A 22433-nucleotide genomic window follows, 5' to 3' on the forward strand; every position below is an offset into this window, starting at 1 on the left:
GTCTGCCCTGCCCACCACAGCAATTGGGTCTGTCCTGCCATCCACAAGGTTTGGGTCTGCCCTGCCCACCACAGCGCTGGTCAATCTTCTGCCATCCACAGCACTGTTGAGGCTGAGGCTGTTCACACCTGGAGGAACAATTGTGCACATCAGCGTGTCCTGACATTGCCAGGAAATGTTCTTTCCCACTTTGCTGGCATCTCTGAATGAGGGAATATGCTGGGTGGCAATGTTTCTGTGGTTCAGTAGAAGCCAAGGCAGCTCCCAAAGGCCTTGCAAGTCTGTGCTCTCCAGAGCCTCTCTCTCCTCTCGGCTTCCCTTATGCTCTGGAGTGGCCGTAGTCCAGTTCTCCCAGTGTCTGGCTTTGCTCCCCGTTCCTGGGGATCCTCCACATTTGCCCACAATTTTTCTTGCACTCTGGCCAGGGATGGTCTGACTGGGGCAGTTGTAGTCCCTGGGACTCAGCTGGAGCCCCAAGTGGCAGCAGAGATTCTGGACCATCCTTGCAGCTCGCCAGCACCCGCAGGGTCCCTGCAGTGAGGCTCTGAGGTGCGGGCTGGGGGGTTATGGCATGTCCCTGCATGCACCCAAAACCTCTGCTGCCCCACTGTGCTGGTTAGGAGTGACCTGTACCCACCTTGTGCTATTGTCTTCAGCTCTCCCAGGATTTCATGTAGCACTTTGGATGTGTCCTGGGAAGTTTGTCCCCTTCCGTCTTGATATTCTGGACCTTAATGGAAAGAATAAAGTTACATTTCTGCCCCAGCTCAGGCTGTGCAGTCAGTTAGGACTGACCTGTGACCACCTCCAGCACAGAGTCCAGCCAAGAAGCAGGGAAAGCCCTCCCTGTGCCCACAGTTGCAACCAGACCTCTCACGAGGAGCTCCCATCACACCTTGGGGCCCCCCCGTCCTGACTGAATAGCAGAACAGGGGAGGGGATCATGGAATGATGTGGCACACTCAGGCTTTTCTCTCCATTCCTGCCCAAATTTCTCTTGCAGGTGCCCACCTTCCCTTTCCAGGCTTGGTGGGTACTGCCTGGATGGACACTCTCTCTGACCCTGGTCAGAGACCTCACTGAACAGGACTCAGGGGGCCAGATGAAGTGCAAGGAGGGACCAACCATCCCTTGGAGTGAGATGGACAAAACCCCTCCCTGTGTCAGGAAGGGCCACCCCCAGCTCTCCTCCCACCCCAGCCCAGCACCCACACCCTGAGGGGACACACTCGGGCCCTCGGGAGACACACACGAACCTCTCTCTCCCTCATTGCCCTTTCTCTGGCACAGGCAGTGCTTGCCTGTCCCCAGCTCTCAGGTCTTGCCTCCCACTTACGGCCCCTGGCAGGACTGCCCAGTGCCTGCATAATTTGGAAAACATTCCTCTAGCCCAGCAGGGGGGCCTTCCCCAGGACTGGCCAGCACTGCCAAGGATCAGGGAAAGGTAAAGCCTCAGTGTGGGTCAGGCACAGAGGCTGCAGGAGGACGGTGCAGGATCCCCCCAGGCCATGCTGGACCCGTCAGTGCAGCCCTTTGTGCCCCCGTTCCCAGGAGGGATCCCCTCTGTTGTGCCAGGGCCTCCAGGCCTTTCCTCATGGGGATCTGCCAGAGCTGGGGGCTGGCCCTGGCCTGCCCACCTACCCACTGCCCACGGTCGCCACGGAGCAGCCCCGACACCCCCAGCTGGCAGGGCCACCAGGAGGAGGATGAGGGCCAGGGCCCACCGTGCCTGCACCATGCTGGCACTGCTGGCACTGCTGGCACAGCTGGCACTGCTGCTGCTGGCACTGCTGGCACTGCAGGCACTGCCACTGCTGGCACTGCTGGCACAGCTGGTACTGCTGGTACTGCTGCTGCTGGCACTGCTGGCACTGCTGGCACTGCTGGAACTGCTGGAACTGCTGGAACTGCCACTGCTGGCACTGCTGCTGCTGGAGCGGTGCCTGCAACACCTGCCCTGCATTGCACACCATGGCTTGGCCTAATGACCTCACAGGGGGCTTTGTGACCTCACAGGGGCTTCTACCGGCAACATTCCCTTCTCCAGGGGAGGCTGTAGCAGGGAGATTGCTGAAACTGAAACCAGTTCACGGTTAAAAGCTCAACAAAACAACATTTATTACAAAGAAGTACTCAACAAAACGAGAAACCGAGAGACAGGAAAGAGAAGGGAAACAAGCTCCCAAGACAACCCCCCACTCACTCAGGTGTTACTTACAAGGTTGTCTTACTGAGCCTGAAATGTTTAGAATTCCCCATAGCAGAAGCTGCATTCCCGGAGCCTCAGCAGGCTCACAAAATGTCAGGTGTCCCTGCAAAGCCACGCTGTCCTCCATGTGAGCCTTGAGTGTGCTCCCAGCAAGAGCTCTCTGCTTTTTATACAATGAACCTGTGACTCCTACCTGGGCAGGTTTGGCAGCACCACCCAGCCAGGGGCCTTTGGTCCCTCCCCACTCTGTGTAAGTGGTACCCCTTCTGTGCATGCATGTGTACACATCGATGGGATTTCCTAAATGAGTCTGGGGGCCTCCTTCAGCATCCTCCTCGTCACTTTCTCCTTCAGATGCCCTTGGAGGGCCATAGGCCAATAGCCAGCCCCCAATTAATTTCAGTTCATACAAGATGCTTCCTTCAAGGATGAAGTTCTCCTTTCTCAGGGTTTGTTTTCTCATAACTTGGCAGGAAAAGAACAGACTCTTGCAGGTGGCTGGGCCAAACACAGACCAGAAGTAGCAGTGTCTCATTAAGCACCAATGCAGAGGCCCAAACATTCTGCAACTGGTGGTGACAGGTCAAGCAGGCACAGCCCTTCCCCAGCGCACACAAGGCTCTCTGGGGAGCTGCTCTGGAAAACTCTGCAGAGACTACCTGGGACTTCACCTGTCTCCAGAGCAAGCCTCAATATCCTGGAGCTGCCTAGGGGTGTCAGGCAGCTGCCAGCACAGACCTGCCCTGAACATGGACCTTGGAGGAGTTGGGAACTGGCACCCTTTGTGCCCCACATTGGGCACCAAAAGGACTGTCCTGGTTAAACCCCAGCTGGCAATTAAGCACCACGAAGCTGCTCATTCACTTTGCCCTCAATGGGATGGGGAGGGAACTCAGGAAAGCAAATAAAATAGACCTGGTGGGCTAAGAGCAGTTTAATAACTGGAAAAAAGTACACTTTAATAATAATAATAATAATAATAATAATAATAATAATAATAATAATAATAATAATAATAATAATAATAATAAAAATAATAATAATAAAAAGGAGAGTGAGAGAGGGAAAGAACACTCAAGAAAACAAGTGGTGTGCATTACAATTTGTCACCAGCTGCTGACCAATGCCAAGCCAGTCCCCAAACCCCCACCGGCCCCCCGTTCCAGGTAACTCCCCCAGTTTATATACTGGGTATGACATACTGTGATGTGCATTATCCCCTTGGCCAGTTCAGGGGAGCTGTCCCTGCCATGCTCCCAGATTTTAGGGCACATCCTCCCTGACAGAGTATGAGACACGGAAAAGTCCTTGGCTCAGAGCAAGCAGCTCTTTGGGGCCACCTCTCCCTTCTCCCTGATTTGCTGCCCCATCCCAATGGCCCAGCAGCTCCCACTGTGGGAACCCCCTGGAACCACCAGCTCCCCACGTGCCTGGCACAGAGCTGGGGGGGCCAGCTGAGTGGGTGTCCCAAAGGGTCCCCCTGGCCCAACACAACTCCCACTTGTCCAGGTCTGGGGGACTCTATGTGGCTGCTTCTTTGACCCTTGGAGCTTCTGCCTCCACTGGACCAGCACCAGCTCACCTCTGCTGGTCACCTCCATGCCGGGCCGTGGTGCCACTGCTCTGGGGGGCCCAGGAGCTGCTGAGACCAGAGAGGTCCATCACAACACCTCACCACCTACCAAAGGAGTCTGAAAGAGTGCAGTGGCCACCACGCCTGGGGACCCTGCTGGCAGCAGCACAGAGGGGACAGCAGTGCCCCCAGCCCCCACAGTGCTGTTGATATTCCTCATGGCCACCATCCCAGAGGCCTCCCCAGGCAGCCACATCTCCCAGGGCAGCCACATCCTCCTCAAGGCACTGCCCAAGGAAATGCTTTGGGATTGCTCCCTGATGGGACAGGAGGACTTCAGCAGTGTCCTCAAGGCTTGGGACCCTGGAACCGTCCTCCCCAGAGACACTGGCTGGCTCTTGCTGCTGGCAGAGTTGCTCAGTATCGCTGCAGCCTCTCTGAGAGCACCAACAGTCCTGAGCCTGGAGCAAGTCACCACTGGCAGGATGGGGCCCTGGGAGCTGTGGTGGAGCGCAAGGATAGACCCACCACCATCCCAGCCTGGCAGGGGCCACACGAAAAGTGGGGGGAGCAGAAGAGAACCAGGTCAAACCTTCCCCCCAGCAAGTGCCAGGCTCTGGCAGCCAGCACTGAGGGGGATGGTGGTGGATTGGAGGTGTGGGTATATTTGAGAGTGGAATGGCGATAGATTATAACTTTATGAAACATTTACTCCTGGGTGTGTTCCACTAAAAGCCATTTCTCCAAATTGCTTTGTGCAGGAGGCGGAGGGAGCACTGGGGGCACTGTAAAACTCCACCCGTCCAAGATAAATTTAAGATGTTGTGCTTTATCCCCATGTGTGGATGAACAATGTGTTCAGCCCCAAACCAGATTTAACAGATGCCAGTGCACTAATGCAAAAGAGATGGGTTTTGGATAGAATTCCTAACTAGTTTCAGTTAGTTCTTTAAACAGCTTAAAAATAATCGGAGAAGTATCTGCAGAATTGTAAATAAAGAGCAAAGTATGCTGTTCCAGGGTTACATGAAAACGTTCACAAGTGAGACCTATGTCTGCTTAAAAAGAAATACCTGGATCCTGGGAACTCCCAGCTCTTAAGCCTCAGCTCTGTGCCTGGGAAGATCATGGATAAGATTCTGCTGGGAGCTCTGCTGAGGCCCGTGGAGGGCAGGAGGTGATTCGGGGCAGCAAGCAGAGCTTCTCCATCTCTCTGTGATGGAGTGACTTCAGCCTGGTATGGGGCAAGGGCGCTGGATGGCACTTCTCTCTCGGCTGTTGTAATGCCTTGGACAGGACCCCCCCAACACGCTTCTCTCCCAGGGAGAGGTGGATTTGCGGGGGGTGTCGGGTGAGTGTCCAGCGGGTGAGGAGTTGGTTGGGTGGTTGCTGCCTTGAACAAGTTGATCCAGGGGAGCAGCTGATGGAATCACTTTGGATTTCGGCACAGTTTTGATCCCGTCTGTCCCAGGCCCCTCCCGGACCGGGGAACCCGCGCCATGACGGGCCCCCGCCCCTTCCCCCCCCCCCTCCCTCCCTCCCCCGCGGGTGGTGGAGCCCCGGCGCCACCCGGCGGTTCGGAGCGGGAACTGCAGCCCCGCGGGAGGGGCACGCGTGGGGGGAACGGGGAGGATGGGCGATGGCTGCCGACGTGTCGGCGCGGGGCCTGGGCGTTCCCTGGTGCTGGGAGGCCATAGGGGGTCCCGGTGGCCCCGCAGAGGGGGCCGGGGGTGCCCTGGGGACCCCGGCGGGGCTGGAGGGACAGCCGGGGGGGGCGGAACGCGGGAGCGCAGGACGGGTTCCGGGCGGACCGCGCGGGCAGGACCGGAAGCGCGGCCGAGCCCGTTGCCGTGACAGCGGGCCCGGGTCAGCCATGGAGCCCGCGCTCACCGACATGTACGACCAGGCGCTGCTGGGCATCCTGCAGCACGTCGGCAACGTGGAGGAGTTTCTGCGCATCCTCTTCGGCTTCCTCTACCGCAAGACCGACTTCTACCGGCTCCTGCTGCGGCCCGGGGACCGCCTGGGCTTCCCGCCCGGCGCGGCGCAGGCCATGGCCCTGCAGGTACCGGCGGGGCCCGGGTTTGGCACGGCCTGGCCGTGCTGGTGGCTGGCGCCGACCCCTCCGCGGGGCTGCGCTGAGCAGGCCGTGTGCCCCCGTCCGGGCAGGGCAGGGCAGGGCAGGGCAGGGGTATCCGGGGCGGGCGTCGGGCAGCACAGCAGCCCCCGCGGCGCCGGCGCTGCTCAGAGGGGTACGGGAGGATGCGGGAGGTAGAGGGTACATCACCCTGGGCGGTGGCGGCAGCGTCACCCTCGTAAGAGAACGAAGAACCTCGGGGGCAGGCGGAGGCTGCGAGACCCCGGTGGGAAGAGCCGGGGCACTGGGCCAGGGTGGGCTCACGGTGGGGCTTATGGGGAGCCGCCATCGGGAGCCTGGGAGCAAGGAGCCCGGAGAGCGGCCGGGAGCAGGGGGGGGTTCGCGGCGGTCGTGGCGGGTGCGGGTCTGGGCTTCGCTCGGCGAGAGCTTGTGGTGGGCACCGGGCTGGCCCCGCTCCTGGGCGGGAGGGGCTAAAGCCCCGACCTGCCGGCTCGCGGCTGGGGCGGCTCTGACTCGGGGCACTTCTGGTCTGTTATTAATCTTCATTAGCAGAGAGGAAAACAGGTTGTAAAGCTCAGGGTGAGGCTGGGTTTGGGGTGTTTGGTGTTTGTCTGCTCGGACTGGATGAGTTTTCCTTCCCAAGTGCATCAGGCCTAGGGTGCTGTGGGTGGGGGGATGGGGGCGTCCCTGCCCCTTCTTGCGGTGCCCCGTGGCACACGGGGGTCCTTATCACCTCCCAAGGCAGCTTCTGCTGTGCTCTGCGGGCAAGGGGGGACCCCAGAGAGGGCTCAGGCTGCACAGGGAGGGCATGGAGTACAAAATACTGGGCAAAGGGGCAGCGCTGGTGGGGGCCCGGTGTGGTGTCCCCTGGGGCCGTTTGGGGCTAGGCACAAGGAGGGAAGTGGAGCTCTGGCCACAGTGTTCCTGCCGCAGGGAGCTGTTGGTTGGGGCAGGCTGCAGCCAGAGGGACCCGGAACATGGGACAGTGCAGAATGGGCCCCTCTCTCATCCTGGCTTGGCTGCAGCCCAGGGCATGGACACGGGTCTGAGGTGCTGCTCTGTGTGACCCCTGTGGGTCTGGCACTCACCTCTCTGCTCCATGCCTGGGGAGGAAGGCTGGAGTGAGGGGCACAAGCCTCTGTCCTGCTGTGGCTGTGCTGGCAGGAGTGTTCCCTGAGCCACGTCCTGTGTGCTGCACCTCGTGGACCCAGAGGAAGACTCGAATCAAGCAGCACCATGGGCCAGGCGTGCCAGTCTGCTACAGGAAGCACTAAATCTGACTCCAAAACATTCCTGGGAAGTGAAGGAGGACTGTGTTTGACACTTGCACACTTTCCAGAACACGTTTACGGTGCCAGTGCCCTGGCACTTAGAGGGGAGAAGCTGCAGCCCCTTCAGGGAGCAGGCCCAGGGCCCAGGTCACCATCACCCTTCACTGACCTCCTGGGTTCACTTCTGACCTCCAGCCTGCACTGGACAAGCATGGCCTGGAACAGGGGTAAGCCCTGGAACATGGAGTGAGGGGAGGTTCCCTCGGAGCTCCTTCCCAGCCAGGAGCCGGAGCTCACCACTCTGCTTTTCGCAGGCTGGGGTGAGGTTGGCTGCCAGAAGATGACTGAAGAAACATTTTCAAAGTGCTCCCAGGAGCCAGGCTGTCTCTGAAGTGTGTTTGACGTGGCTGCGGGGACTTCTCAAAGAGTCACCAGCGAATTTTGTTGGTGACTGAAGCAACTTGGGGTAGGGAGGAGTGTGTGATGTCTAGAGAGGCAGGGACAGGAAGGAATAAGGGCCCCAAGTGTGTGATGCTGCTCCTCTCCTCCTTGGTGTCCCAGGTAGAGCTGGTGGCTCTGACTGCTCAGTTTGTTCTTTCTCTTCCAGGCATTCCGAGTGTTTGAGCGGATGGCCAGGCAGGATGACGAGAAGAGGCGGCGGGAGCTGGAGGCAAAGCTGAGGAAGAAGGAGGAGGAGGAGGAGGCAGCTGCAGCTGCCGAGAGGGTGAAGCTGTGCCCTGCGGCTCAGGAAGTTGAGGTGGAGACAACGGAGCACATCCCAGCACCAGATGTCGGGGGAGCTGTGGGCACACAGGAATCAGCTGCAGCCCAGGGTGCCGCAGCTCCCAGCTCTGTGTCGGTGGAATCTCTGGGGGCTGCTGCCCCAGCAGAGCTGCTGACGTAAGGATCTTTTACTTTCCTCGTGCTCCTGGTAGGGGGGAGACAAAACAACAGACAGGGTGTCCACTGTTTCCTGCACAACCGTTTTTGGGGGTTTGACCTTCCTCTGCAGGCACTTGGCCCTTCAGGAGACTGTGAAGATTTCCCTTGCAGGCTCCCATGGCTGGAGACATCATGTAACTCCCTGCAGGAGGGCAGGGTTGTTGTTCTGTGGGTGGTTCAGTGTCTCCTGCTCTGCTCTGAGGGGAGGTGACACAGCCCTGTATGCAGCCCTGCAGAGCTGGGCTGGGCCACGTGGCTCCTCCACGCACTGGCTTCAGTGAGCAGTGTCCCTTTGCTGGTGCTCACTGATGGAAGTCTTGGCACCAGCCTGCAACCCCTTTGTCAATGTTGGACTCCCCAGCACACTGGTAACATCCCAGCAGCCATCTGGGAATATACACAGCTGCCTGCAATGCCTGTGGGTTGGTGCTGCCAGGCCTGGGACAGGCGGCTGTTGTGGCAAATGGGTTCAGAGCCCTCCAGAGCCCTTGGCTCAGAGCAGTGCCAGCTTTGAAGATCAAGCAGGTACTGTGAGTTTTCTCTATCTGGGCTTGGTGGCTTTCCAGCAGGGCCAGGCAGCCTCCGTTTGTACAGAAATGTCCTTGTGTCAAAGTCCTTGCAGAGCGTCTGGGACACTTCCAGCCCGAATCTGTGCTGAGCAGTGGCAGGTGAGCTCGGGCAGGCTGGTGAGGCCTCTGTGAGCCACTGAGTGCACATCCTGTGCAGGTGTCTCTTGTCCTTCCCTGAGTGTCACCTTGACCCCAAGCCAGGGCAGAGCTGCCCAACCCTCGGTCAGGGCCTCACGCCCATCAAGGTACAAGGTCCTGTGTCTCCTCACTGCCCACGTCGGGGGAGTGATGTCATGAGCAGGCCGTGCAGACCCTGCCTCCTCCTCCCTTCCCAGCTGTGTCTTGTCTGACCTCACGCCATGGCCACAATGCCCTTCTCTTGCTCGCTGTGGCTGTCCTGGCCATGTGTGGGGCTTCACTGCAGCCTGTCCCCACTGTCCCACTAGTATTTGGTGAGGAGGGCAGCTTGGGCTGGTGATCCCTGTCTTCTCAGGGATCATTGGGGAGAGCAAGGCACCAGAGGGAATCAGGCTCTAGTGGAAGAGCCCCAATCCTGGAAGGACTGGGATGGCCAATGCCCCTGAGGAACAGAGAGGATTTGGAGCCTCGACTTAGGGGCTGTCAACCCTTGGCATATGGAAGGGACAGTCTGAGGACCAAAATTTTGGGGACTATGAGACAATAAGTGGTACGAGTGTGCAGCTTTAGATTGAATATTAGAAAAAGGTTCTTTCCCCAGCGGGTGGTGGGGCACTGAACAGGCTCCCTGGGACTGGTTATGGCCCCAAGGCTGCCAGAGCTCAAAGAGTACTTGGACAACGCTCTCAGGCACAGTGGGATTGTTGTGGTTAGACCCCCTGAGCAGGGCCAGGAGCTGGTCTCGATGATCCTTGCGAGTCCCAGCTCAGGATACTCCACGATTCCATTATTGTAGGACAGTGGCTGAGTCAGGTCCTGCAGCCTTGGCTGGATGCAGTGGTGGGGCAGGGCCCGAGCGTGGTAGCTGTCTGGGCAAGGGAAAGGGTACGGGCTGTGCCTGGGCAAGGTGCCTGCCCAGTCACCTGATCTGATGGGAGGAGGAGAAAGGACTTGTGTGTAACTGGCACATGTTCTGCAGGATAAAAATAAGCCAGAAACCAAAAATGAAATCACCTGCAAAGCCTGTGCCAGGGCTGTCCTGCGAAAGGGGGTTTGTCCCTGGAGCTGCCAGTCTGCCACCTCCCCCTGTGCAAAGTTAGCAAGCCAAAAGCCCTGTGAGAGCTGTCCTGGGGGTGTCCAGCCCAGCTTATCCCAATGGAGAGGAGAGGAGAGACTTGAGAAGCCAGCGAAACCATGAACAGAGGGAGCTGGACTGGCCTGAGTGCCAGCTGCTTGTGCCCCATGTTTTTTGTGTTTTGCCTTATGAAATTTCCTCTCGAGCCTTTTGTTGTGGGCAGCAGCTGGTGGAAGGGACGTTAAGCTGCCTGAAAACCTGTCAGGGCTGGAGGAAGGAAACTGGAGGGGTTAGGAAGGAAGGTGAGGGCCAGTGTGGGAGCAGAATGTGTGTGACAGTGAGTGTGCTGGAGCTAGCTGGGGTGGTTTCTGCTGTGGGTGGTGAGAACCTGGTGTAAACTCAGCCCTCACACATGCCACCCTCTGAGTGTGTCCTGGCACCACTGGAAAGTGGCCCCTGTCAGACGTCAGGCACTTGGGTGCTGTTTTTCACCTGCAGCTGTGGCATCAAATGCCAAGCCCTGCTTGGCAGCTCTCCCCATGAAAAGAAGGTGCCTTCAGCCAAGCATGGGTGCTCCTGTGGCTTCTGCCCTCCCCAATGGTCTCTTCCCCCTTTGCTCTTCCTGCTCCCAGCACCCCAAACTCTCGGGTTGGGTGGAACACCCGCACCCCCTTTGTGCCTGCCCAGTTTGGGCATGTGGTGGGTGAGACCAGGCACAAGAGGCTCTGTCCCAGGAAGCTCTGGTGCTTTCCAGGTCTGTGTCCTCGAAGCAGGGTAGAGCAGCCCACGGGTTTGTCATGGGGCTGTAGTTGGTTTCGGTGCCTCTGGGGGGCACTGGAGCCCCCCGAAAGGCTGCGGGAGCCGGGCGGGCGGCCTGGCCACCCCCCGACAGACTATTAATAATGTAACCACCTGCTTAATTCTCCACAGCCCCTTCTGAGCAAAACCCAGCCTGGGTATGAGGGGCGCATGAGTAATGTGCAACTCCAGCAGCAGGAATGCAGAAAAGAGCTTAAACAAAAATATTTTCCACCTCCCTTCCTTCCCCCCCACCCCTCCAGCCACTGGTGAAGAAAACCGCTGCCACCAAAATCTATATAAAAACTCACTCATTCTGTCAACCTGACGGTTCTGGGAATGTAGGGCAGGTATGATCCCAGATCTGCCAGCTCCCATCAGAGCCTTGTGCTGTGCCTGGGTGCTGGGGCACTGGTTGGGAGCCTCTTGCAAAGCGCAGCGAGATGATAGTGGCTTTCTCAGGGTTGATCCGGATGAATCAAGCTGGCTTTGTGGGTATGGAGGTTTTCAGGGCTTGGTTTGGGGCTCAGCCAGGTCTCCCCACGTTCCTCGCCTTCTTCACCTGCGAAAAGCAGGTGAATCGGTTCCTCTTTGCTGCCCTGTGAACACCCCGAGGACTGAGGTGTCTTTGGGGTGACACTGATGCCAGGAGCAGTGCTGAGGGGGACCAGAGGTCTCCGTGCCAAGGAAGAAGCCGGGCTCCTCTTGCAGCTGCCCTGAGTGTCCCGACCATCCTTCCCTGGTTGTCACAGCTCTCTTGCTGTCCCCACCTCGCTGGGAGGGCAGTGGGGCGCAGGCCTTCCTCTCACCCCACCGTGGGGCTGTTCATCCCAGGGCTGGCATTGCAGCTGCACAGTCCCAGGGCTGGCTCTTCCCCCATCTGCTCCCAGAAGCCATCCTTGCCTGAGCTCAGCTCCTAATTTTGAACACCTCCGCTGCCCAGCACCCTCCCCTTCCACCAGCTTGGATTCCATCCTGCATATATTTGCCACACAGCATTTAAAATAGAGCCTGGCAGCCCACGTGTGGCACTGCACAGCCCGGCCTGTGCTTGTGCTTTCTGACTCCGGTTCCTGGCTTCCCTCTGCTCCTTGCTTTCCTTCAACATGAACTGGGGGAAAGCTCTCATCCTGCTATACTGTGAGTCCCATCCCAGGGCTTACTCCATGTATGGGCAAGGCATAGTGGCAGGAGGTTGGGAGGGGCGATCCTGGGAGCCCGTGGATGATGGTAAATGCCTCACCTTCATGCGTTTCTCCATCCAGCTTTTGTGTCTCTCCCAGGTGCTTCAGCCAGGTGTGCTCAGGGTGGGGCAGCTCTGGTCTGTACCTTAGAGACTAGCTGGGCAGGTGAAGTCTTTCAGTGGAGGATCTTTGGAGGTTTCAGTACCACCAGGGCTGGAAACAGGGCCAGTGGGACACAGAGCACTGGTGGGTGCTGGGTGGGCATGGGAGGGCATGCAGTTGTCTCGTCCCCAAGGAAGGTTTTGGCTGCTGCTGGGGGGGATCTGCCACAGTAACATGCAGAGCAGAACAAAACCCTGAGTTTCCATGGCCTCAGCCATTTGCCTTCTGCTGCCAGCTGAGGTGAGGAGGGGGCTCTTCGTGGCTCCACCACTGCCTTGTGGGGCCTTGAAGGAGACCCTCCAGGTCTTTCAGAGTGTGCAACCCTGGGAAGGGATTCCACTCATCCTGTGCACACAGGGCCACTGTGCCAAGGAAGGGAGCAGACAGGATGCTGTTGGGCCCCGGTGCCATGGTCCAGGTGAGCCAAGCTGCAGGGCCAGTCCCGCTGACGCTGCTCTGCCGTCCCCACAAGTGGGTTTTGGGCTCGGCAGTGACCTACAAAAATCCTTCGTGTATGCCCTGGTGAGCAGAATTGACTCAAATGCATTCATTAGTGAGCTGACTCCTGACGCTCCAGTTCTCTCCTGAGACCCACAGCTCCCATTCCCAGAGCCCCTAGACTTGGGGTTAACCCTTTGTGGGACACACCGGGAGCATCCCCGGGATGACAGAGCAGCACTCTGGGAAATTTCCATGAGGCTCCTGTGTGAATCTGATTCGACTTAGCAACGGCTTGGCTTTGCCGGAAGCCCAGATGGCGTTTTGTCGTTGCAAGGTGCCTGCAGGATGGGCTTCTTTGTGTGGCTGCATCCTCCTTGAGGTGCTGGGGACAGGAATTTCACTGCTGGTCACCCTCAGTAGGGGAGCAGGGCTGTGCAGAACAGCTGTTGCTGCACGCTGCTGACTTTGAGACCAGTTTTGTTTGACTGAGGGTGGGATTGTCCCAAACTTTCTCGTCTCAGGCATTGTCCAGGGAACAGGAGGAGACCCCTTAGGCTCTCAGCAGGTTCTGTCCGGCACTGTCCACACCAGAAGCTGGTTAAACTGGTTTCCTTCCCCACTGTCCCTGGGGACCTTCCTGGTGAGCTCACCTCAGAGTCCGTGCTGTTCTTCCAGCCTGACCCAGAAAGGTGGAGCTGATTCTGATCCATATTTAGGGAGAGTCTGTCCTGGTTCTGATTCCTCTTGCGCATGTGGGGCTGTGTGCGGGGAATTCCCCCGGCGCGGCCAAGGCCTGTCACGAGCAGGAGCCAGACAGAGCTCGGAGAACGGCCTGACCTGATACAGCCGAGCTCCATCTGGCCCCATATCCTGTATCCATCAGCAGCAGATGCTGGGGGAAGAGGAGAAGAACAGAATGAGCGTGCAGTGATACTTCCTCTGTGTTTTCACCCTACCCTGGCACATGGCAACTCAGTGGCTTTTCGAGCACTTGGTTCTTCAGTCTTTGGGAGGATTATTTCCCCTTTTCTCTCTGAATTTCAGCCCTTCCATGCCTGAGGGCTCCTTAGGAGTGGTTCTGGTGAAGAGGCAGCTAGTGGGTCCCCATTGCCCTTCTCCACAGTCTGTGAGGTTCACCTGTCATGTTAATTTTCTCCTTTCAGCTTGTTTTTAGGCTGAAGAGTCCTCATTTCCATGGTTGTTTCTCACTTGAGCATCCTTGTGCTCCTTGTCCTTCATGATCCTCTAGTGTTCTGAGGGCCATCCACATGCTTTGCCTGTGTGTGAAGCCATTGGGTGTTTCTGTTGCCGACCCCATTTCCTTGCTCCTGGGTTGTCGCACTGTTGCGATGAGGCCAGGAAATCCTCTTTCAGCCACATGGCACACCCTGCAGTTAATGACATCGCTCAAACCCTTTTTGTCCCCTCCCAGCACTCCCCGAGGCTATCGACTTTTCCAGGTCCAAACAAGAGCTTCACAATCGCTTTGTGTTGAGACCTCCTTCCACCAACACACCCCAGCGTGGCCTTGGCTCCTCGTGGTGCACCGAGGCTTTTGGCCCTTGTGGCCTGCAGCGCTGCACGTGCGGTGCCGTCATGTTTGCTCTCTGGGAGGGACGTGTCCAGGTAGTGCTGGGGGAAGCAGGGAAATGTAACTTAAGTCATCTGTGCCAAGTGTAGTCTTTCTGGCAGTGGAGAGAGGCCGTGCTTCCTGCTGGGAGAATTGTTTTAATCCACATGCCTTCTCCCATGGTGGTGGGAACTCAACTGCTTGGGAAGGGCTGAAACGCTCGAGCTCAGGGTGAGATCCCCAGCCCTGTCTGGTGCAGCCCTCAGCTGTCCTGAGCCTTTTGCAGATGGTGAGGAACCAGTCAGTCCAATTTTCCAATGTGTTCACAGAGAACCAGGCCCCTGCAGTTGGGTTGCTGAGATCAGCAGTAGAGTGCCGGTTCCCCTGTCACTTACTGAATCGCTTAGGGCTTTGGTTGCCCTACCAAGGTACTGAGCTCCAAAATTAGGTCCTGGGACCAAAAATAACTAAATTAAAACCTATAAATTCTTCTCTTAACAAGCAGAAAATCCCAGCGCTGGAGACCGAGGGACGGCATTTTTAGGTAGAAAAGCAGTCACTGTTTGCTTGGTATTGCGGTGTTTACCAAAAGGGGCCTTACGTGGAAAACTACCTTGATTGGGCCAGGTCGTATCAGTGGTGGAGGGGTCTGAGAGTCCACCTTGTCCTCTGCTCCCACAGCTCAGTCCCACTGGATTTCTTTGGCCTTATCCCCTTTTTCCAGAGGAGCTATAATTGACTCCAACCTGGTTGGCTGCACGTAGGTCTCTCTCTCGTAGGAGACCTCTGAAGTCCAAGGTTGTATAAGCTCTCTGCAAACAATAAAGATCCCAGGGGACTTTTGTGGATGGTAGTGTGTCCTGCTGTCCTTGACCTGAATATCCCAGCAGCAGTGAAATTTAGCCCTCTGGTGCCGGCGCTCCAACACTCCTGCGAGCTGGCGGTGGCATTTCAACTCGCCTAATGTCAGTAAGTTGGCGCTGTCGAACGGCTCTGTAAATAACTCGGGAAGCGAAGGGGAAGGCTAAAAGCTCTCCTGAAGAGTGTGAGCTTGGAAAAGAGCAAGGCTCTCCCCTGGCAGGGAGAGAGGCAGAGCAGCTCAGTGGGGCTCCAGCTGCAGAGACGGGGATGGATTTGTTGGTTGGCTGCTGGGTTGAGCAGCAAAGGCATCATCTGTGCAGGTGGTGCCAGGGGGCAAGGGACAGCACAAGAGGAAATTGGGATTGCATCAAGCTGTGCCAGGGTAGGTTTAGGTTGGATATTGGGAAAATTCCTTTATGGAAAGGGTTGTCCAGCCCTGGACAACCCTGGACAAGTGGTGGAGTCCCCGTCCCTGGAGAGATTTAACAGCTGTGTGGGTGTGGCACTTGGGGACATGGCTTAATGGTGGCAGTGCTGGGGAAACAGTTGGACTTGGTGGTCTCAGAGGGTTTTTCCAACCAAACAATTCCATGATTCCCTGATCTCTGTAATGCTGATGGTGGGCACTGCAGGCAGGAGCCCGGACTGTACTGCCTGGCTGGGCTGTGCCTCAGGTTTCAGGGTGAGGGGGAAGGCACTGGCTTCCATTTTTCACACTTTTTTTTTTTTTTTTTGTGACGGCAGGAGCACTGAGCTGTGCAGTGCAGCCCTGGAGGTGTGTGCTCAGCATCCCCAGGGTAATGGGCAGTTGGGAACCACTGATGAACTTCTCTTTACTTTGGGGGTGAAGGGGACTTTTTCCAAAACTGGACTTGGGGTGTTCTTCTGCAGCAAACCAAACACTGTAAGAAACCCTGAGGATTGGGATGGCCCTGGACCACCACTGCGCCCGGGGCTGTGCTGGAGAGGATCGGGGTGGATCAGGGAGGATCAGAGTGGATCCTGAGGCTTACTGACTGCAGTGTGACTTGAGCTTTAGAGGAAGGGATTTGACATTCAGCTTGCTTAGTGCTTTGCCAGAGGCCTCATTAGCTGAAGTGCTGGTACAAAGGAGCCTTTGTGGAGCCCTGGGTGCCTCCCGAATCCCAGCAAAGGTCTGGGAGCTGTAGTCAGCGTCCTCCAGCCACGGCACTTCCCAGACAGAACCCCAAGAGGCAAATTGCAACCGTCCTGATGTTTTGATGCCAAAAGATGTTAAGTCTGGAGGTGAGGGGGAGGTTCCTGCGCAGCATGCTTGCAGAAGGAGCACAAACCTGGGATTTTCCATGCACACAATCCTTGCAGCTTTGGGAACGCAGCTTTCCGAAGAGGTTAAACCTCTGGCTTCCGTACCTGTTGCTGCAGCATCCACATTGGAATCCTGAGGAGCAGACAGTATGTTTGACACTCTTCAAATTCATCTTAAAGGCTGGTGTTTTAGCTGTCGTCCAGCTCAAGCTGAGGCTTGACAGCAGCTGTTTGGGGTGCACAGACCTTCCCGTGGCTCAAGGCACTTTGAGTTCTCATCAGGAGGGCTAGGAGCCAGGAGTTCTAGAAATCTGTATTCCAGTAAATCTGTATTCTGGTGCGCACGCTGTGCCATCGGGTGAGCGCGGCCTTTCCGCAGCGATGCAGAACAGGCTCTGCCATCCCCCCATCTGCTGCCTGTCTGCTCAGCTGGCACGTGCCCCCTTCTCCCGCCATGGTGTCTGGCCCAGTGGGCTGCATGCAGCTCCCTTAGTGCTGGGAGGGTGGGATACAGGTGCAGTGCAAGATGGGAGGGAGGGAGGGAGCATTTGTGATAGCGTGAGGCCTGGAGGCTGCCAGGGGCCTGACCGGCCACCCTGGGTGGGCGACCCGGCTGGTGCCACAGCAGGAGGATGGTGGCTGCTGACATGGTGCTGGTTCCCAGCACCCCTGTGCAACCTGCAGCAGCTGTTCCAAGGGGACAGACTGCAATCACTCTTCATCCTCCTCTACATCACCCTCCCCGTTCGTGGGGGAGCCAAGCGAGATGCTTTGAGCCAAGCGAAGCTGGCTGTGAGCTACAGGAAGATCTGAACAGGGTCATGGTGGGGCCACAGAGTGCTGGAGGTAGGACCCACCTCCCACCATGCCTTGGGCCCTGGCAGTGCTGGCTCTGGGAGCTGTGACAAGGTGTCTGCCTTGGAGCCCCCACCCCAGGGCAGTATTCCCAGCCAAGCAGGTGGGACCAGGCCCCAGTTGCAGCCAGGCTGGTATCCTGCAGCAGGGCTGGGTGCTACAGGCAACTCTGTTTCAGCAGCAGCTTTTCTTCCTGACCTGAATGTACTGGTGCCTCTGTGAGTCCTCACAGTGCCAGGGCCGTGGGATTAATAATGCTGATGGATGAGACTCGCTCTCGGCTGCTGTCATGGAGCAGCAGCCTGGATGCAAATGTCTGCTTGTTGCAGTAAATGCTGTCTGGATTGACGGTGTGCAGAGCATCTCCTGGCAGGCCCCACTAGCTGCATGTGGATTTGGGTTAGGCACACAGACGCGGTGTGCCTGATTTTCTCTTTTCGTGCTTGCTCGGAACTTCATTATTAATGAGATCTTTCCATTCTTGGCAACCTCCTGAGCTTGAAGACAGTTTCATGTATCTCACAGGGCCTCTGACAGTGGTTAAACACGGAGCTGGGGTGTTCATCTTTGGCTGTCTGCTGCCAGGGTGATTCTGTACACCATTCCCTCTGCTTCCCCACTCAAATGGAGGAAGGTGTGATGGAGGGGAGAGGCTGTCTCTGGCGGTTGGGATGTGCTTGTGGGACCTGACAGGATGTGTTGTGATGGCAGAGTGCAGGTAGACTGGACCTATTGGAAATAACTCTCTCAGGAACAGTGTTACATACAGAAAGGGAGTGGGTCTGGGTTGCCATTTCTGCCTGTGCTGGATTGTTTGCCTTGAAAGGTTGGTTGCCAGCCTAGCTTTCCCCCCTCATCATCCCCTTTGGCCTTGGCGAGTTCCACGACCCACTTTCAGCTGTGGCGGTTGTTTCTCTTATCCACCCACCCTCACATCTGGCTTGACATGTTTTCCTTAAAGCTGCCTAAATAATTTACCTTGACTAAGAGCAAAGAGCAGTGCCAGCCCCAGACAAAGCTTTCTGGGAATGGCAGTGACTGGAGGGTACTTGCTGTACTGGACACTGAGCAGTGGCATGCCTGACTCTGCTGGATCCAGGTATCCCAGACTTCCATCAGCCTCCTTCCTGAGAGGGCAGGGGTCCTGCCTCACAAAGCTGAGCTGCTCTAGGCTGAGAGGATCAGTTTCCTTAAGTTCTGAAAATCCTTGAGATGTTTTCCTTCTTTTTTTATGGGGAAAAGAAAGTTTGTTGGGACTATGCACGTATTAGCTCCTTTCCATGACGTTTTCCCACCTCTGCTCCTCCGAAGCCTCAGTCTGAAGAACAGCTGCTCCCATGCTGCTGTGTCTGTTCCTGAACTTTTGCATTCTTGCACCCAAACTCCTCAGAGAAGAGGAAATCAGTGAGTTGCCCCGCTCCTCCTCGAATCAAACATTAACCAGATCCTTTGGTGTATTTGGTCCCTTTTCTTGGTTTGTGTCCAGTGCTGCTTTCACAGAGCTGGTGCCACAGCTCTCGGGCTCCGAGGATGGAAATGTGTTCAGCTGAGTGTCCGCAGAGCGAGGATCACTGTCACCATTTCCACATCACTTGGCTCATTGAGCATCACCAACCCATGGAGCTGGGAATCCCGGAGTAAGAAATGCCCAGAAATCTGTGTGTGGGGCTCGACATTTGGCCTCACCCTTGGCCACCCAGCCTGCCTGCCAGGGCCAGCACTGCCACATCTCAGGGGGTCCTGTCCCCTTGTGCTGCTGCCAAGGGTCTCAGCCTGCGTGTAGGGAGTGGCTCTGGTCCCAGGGACAGCGCAGCCATGCTGTGCCGTGCAGCTCTGAGGAGTGGGGAACAGATCGGCTACTTCTCGACGGTGCATTGTTAAAGGTTTCACCTCCCCCAAAATGACACATTGCAAGCAAAAATAGAACAAGACAGAACACATAGACCCACCCCCACCATCCCCACCACCCGGCAGCCAAGTGCATGCGGTGCCAAAGTCTCAGGTTTATAAGCTGGTGCTTTGTCACCCTCCCTCCCCTCAGCCCTGCCACCACCTGCCTTGGCCCGGCAGGCGTTCCGGCAGCCCGATGAGTGACCATGGCACCGAGAGCAGCCACGCTGCTGGGATGATCGCCACGCAGCCCGCACTGTGCACTGGATCTGGCCTCTCCCTCTTTGCCTGATGGGTCTGGGGACAGGGACAGCTCCCAGCTGTGGTGTTTGTGGCAGAGGTTGTCTCACCTGCTGCACCGTGGTGCGGTTGAAGTGGCACAAGGGATGCCTTTGTCCAGGAGAGCCACCTCCGGCGCGGTGTCAGGGCTTGGCCCAGCGTGCCCTGAGCTAGGGCTGTCTCCTGAAGAGGATGAGGGAAGCTGCCTCCCAGCCAAGGAGCAGGGTCCAATTCTGGACTGCCGCCGGCGTGTGCTAAGCACAGTTGGACTGGGCAGAGATCTGGTTGGAAAAACTCCAGGAAAGGAAGAGTTTCTCCGGAGGCGGTAGATCTGTCAGCTGTTTGTCAGCAGCACCTAACGAGGCTGTGGCCTGCCTTCACTACCCCGGATCCTCCATGGCTTCAGAGCCAGTGCTTACACTTGCAGGGGAATCATCCAGGCTTCATGAGGCCCCCTGTGATCCTATTCTGGGACACAAAGCCCATTTACTTTCACATCTGTGGGTTTTTAACGTTGGAAACGGCTGGAGCAGAGGTCAGCAGTGTCTTGGGGAAGGGCTGGAGCGGTTTGGGCTGGATGTCGGGGTGGAGAGGAGCAAAGAAGTGATGGCACCAGAACTCACACCCTGAGGACAAGCAGCCACGTCTGGAGAGTGGTTTGGGCATGAGGGGGAACTTCTCCCTCTGAGGCCGGATGAGCAGGGCTGGGGCACATGTGGCCTGGCCAGGCTGTCAGGGCTGCAAGGCCAAGGGAGCAGGGCTGAGCTTATTCATGTGGAGGCAGAGGTGTCTGTGACACGTCCCTCTGTCACCCAGCCCTCCTCCAGTTATGTCAGGGGGAGCTGGGACAGAGTTGTCCTGCAGGGCTAGTTGGGCTGGGAGGAAGGCTGCTGTCACCTGCGCAGTAGCTACACTGTGCAAACAGACATTGAACAGAGTCCTTGCAGAATGAGTTCTGCCTCACTTTCCCTGTGGGAGTCACACAGTTAACACTGGCTTCTTCTGGAGCTGCCTTGAGTTCATGCTGAGTAAGGTCTGAGAGGGGCAACAACATCTAGAACCGCCTGGCTGGGATCTGCTCAGCCCCAGTGCTGTTCTCCTGAGGAAGAGGAGGCATATCCAGGACAGACCTGGTGGCTTTGTGGCAGCGAGTGGCTGCTGTATTTATCTGTGCTGAGGCCATGAGGCATTTGCCGCTGGCATCTCACCATGTGTGCTTTTGCACCGGTGGGTTTCTCCCATCTCTGATGCTCTGCATCTGCTCTCACAAGTCATGGCTTGGCACGAGCCTCTGCCTCCTCCTGCACCTTTTGAGTTCTTCCCAGGAAAGGCCCAAAGGGGAACAGCGTGGGGGAAACAACCATTTGCTGATTCTTGTCTGATTCTTGGCTGTTTGCAGGGAGCCACCGGCACTTGTGATGGCAACTCCCAGTTGACCCACCTTCCCCCAGGTGTCTTGCTGGCAGGTTTGGGAAGATCAGGGTGGGCTGTGCTTTGGCTGATGTGACCTCTGTGGTAGAAAGCTGAGCTTCTCGTGAAGGGAGGCTGCAGAGAACTGAAGGGTTCTGTGGGTATGACTGTGGAGTGTTGAAAAGCCTCCCACTCTGCTGCCCCTGAAGATCATGGGGGAGGGGAAAGGGGCTTGCACCATTTAGCAGGAAACACCCTTTTAGGAGGAAAAAAACTAGCTGGGTTTACGATGGGGACATGTTTATCCTCTGGTTCACCATGTGAGGGTGGAGGAGTGGTTCCCCAGGCTGGAATGGAGGGCAGGAGCCCCATGAAGCTCTGCTGTGCCTGGCAGACCCCACAGCATGGGGACAAGTGCTGTGGGGGCACTTAACCAGCCAAGCTGTCCCAGGCTGCACACAGACCCTCCTCCCTGCCAGGGGCAGCTGTGGGGTGATGTCTGGGACAGCTGTGCCTGAGAACCAAGCTGGGTGCCACGGCTGGGCTGGCTCTAGGCAGAGATCAGGACACACGTGAGGTGGTGCCTGGACGTGCTGCTGCGTTTGGGTGTTTGCTTCCCGCAGAGCGTGGGGCCCCGCAGACCCTGTCACCACAGCCCCTGGTCGCCTGCACCGTTCCCCCTCTTGCCCTCCAGCCTTTTCAACTCCTACAGTCTGGGGGCGGTTGGGAAGCGACAGCTGGAGCCAACGCGCCAGCCCGGTGCGCGCTGCCATGCCAACCCCGTTTCCATGGCAATGGGCACCCAATAGGTGACTGCCAGGCAAGGCCAAGATGCCTGAAAAATGATGTGGTACCCCCCGAAATGGCCAGCTGAGGGTGGGAGCCTGCAGATGCTGCTGGTTCCAGTGCTGCCTGCAATGCCTGGGAGCGGATCAGAACCACCCCAGGCCACAGGTGTGTGTAACAGGGTGGGTGAAACCCTCAGTGCACTCAGTGAAACCACTGAGAGAAAAAAAAGGGGGAGGTGTGTGCAGCGCCTTTGACAGCCCCCTCCGACCGTCTTACAGCCTAATTTAATTAAAATCGTTGGGTCTTACATAATCCTCAGGGTGCCGTGCTGCTGGAGCCACCCCCGCCCAGTGCTGGAGAGGGTCCCGCAGTGTGGGGGTGTCAGGAAGGCAGCGGGACACGGGAAGATGTGCTCCCCAGGGCCACCTGTGCCCTGGGGCTGCTCTTCACTGGCCCCCCTTACCTGAGTCCCTGAGCCCCATGTTTATCCAGCTCCACGTTGAAGTCTAGGTGTGTATCAAAACATTTTAAAATAACTCTGCCTTTTGTTAGCATTGCAGCTATCTTTAGAGGAGATTTGATTTTATTTGAAAGCCCTCCCTGGGAGGGTTTGGTGGAATAGATTCCCAGCCCAGCGGCTGAAAGGGATATGAGTGTGGTGATTTCCTTTCTTGGCTGGAAACACTGTATTAATTATTGCTTATCGATCTCATAAGCCCCATCTTACCCCTGCAGCTGTCTCCTTGGCTTTCCCGAGGTTTCCACAGCTGGAAGGGGCAGTGTTGTGCTCAGAGTGTTGCTCATGATCCACTTTTCAGGCACCCTGGGCTGGTTCTTCAGGCATCCTGCTCCGCAGCTCCATCACCCCTGTGTCACCAAATTCCCTGTTCATGGCAGCTGGTGGCTTTCTCAAACACTATAATCAGGATGGGGAAAAACAGTGCTGTGTTTTCATGGTGAACCCAGGTCACAGCCATGGGCCCCGCCTCTGCAGCCACGGCAGTGGCTTTGTGGACAGCCCACAGCCCCCCC

General features: G+C 57.1%; 1 protein-coding gene across 1 annotated transcript in view; it reads left to right on the forward strand.

Annotated features, from left to right (window-relative positions):
• Nucleotides 1-5604: 5604 nt before the first annotated feature.
• The window catches only part of NUDCD3 (NudC domain containing 3), a 28886-nt gene continuing 12057 nt past the window's right edge, over nt 5605-22433 (forward strand). Inside the window, exons 1-2 of the mRNA XM_027909358.1 lie at nt 5605-5847; nt 7759-8051. Of these exons, the coding sequence (XP_027765159.1) occupies nt 5656-5847; nt 7759-8051 (485 nt within the window). The 5' untranslated portion in view covers nt 5605-5655. The remainder of the gene's footprint in view (nt 5848-7758; nt 8052-22433) is intronic.

This window comes from Empidonax traillii, unplaced genomic scaffold (assembly GCF_003031625.1).
Source record: "Empidonax traillii isolate 1590-97213 ecotype Southwest subspecies unplaced genomic scaffold, ASM303162v1 scaffold2078:size41505, whole genome shotgun sequence".
In the NCBI taxonomy this organism is placed as follows: domain Eukaryota; kingdom Metazoa; phylum Chordata; class Aves; order Passeriformes; family Tyrannidae; genus Empidonax; species Empidonax traillii.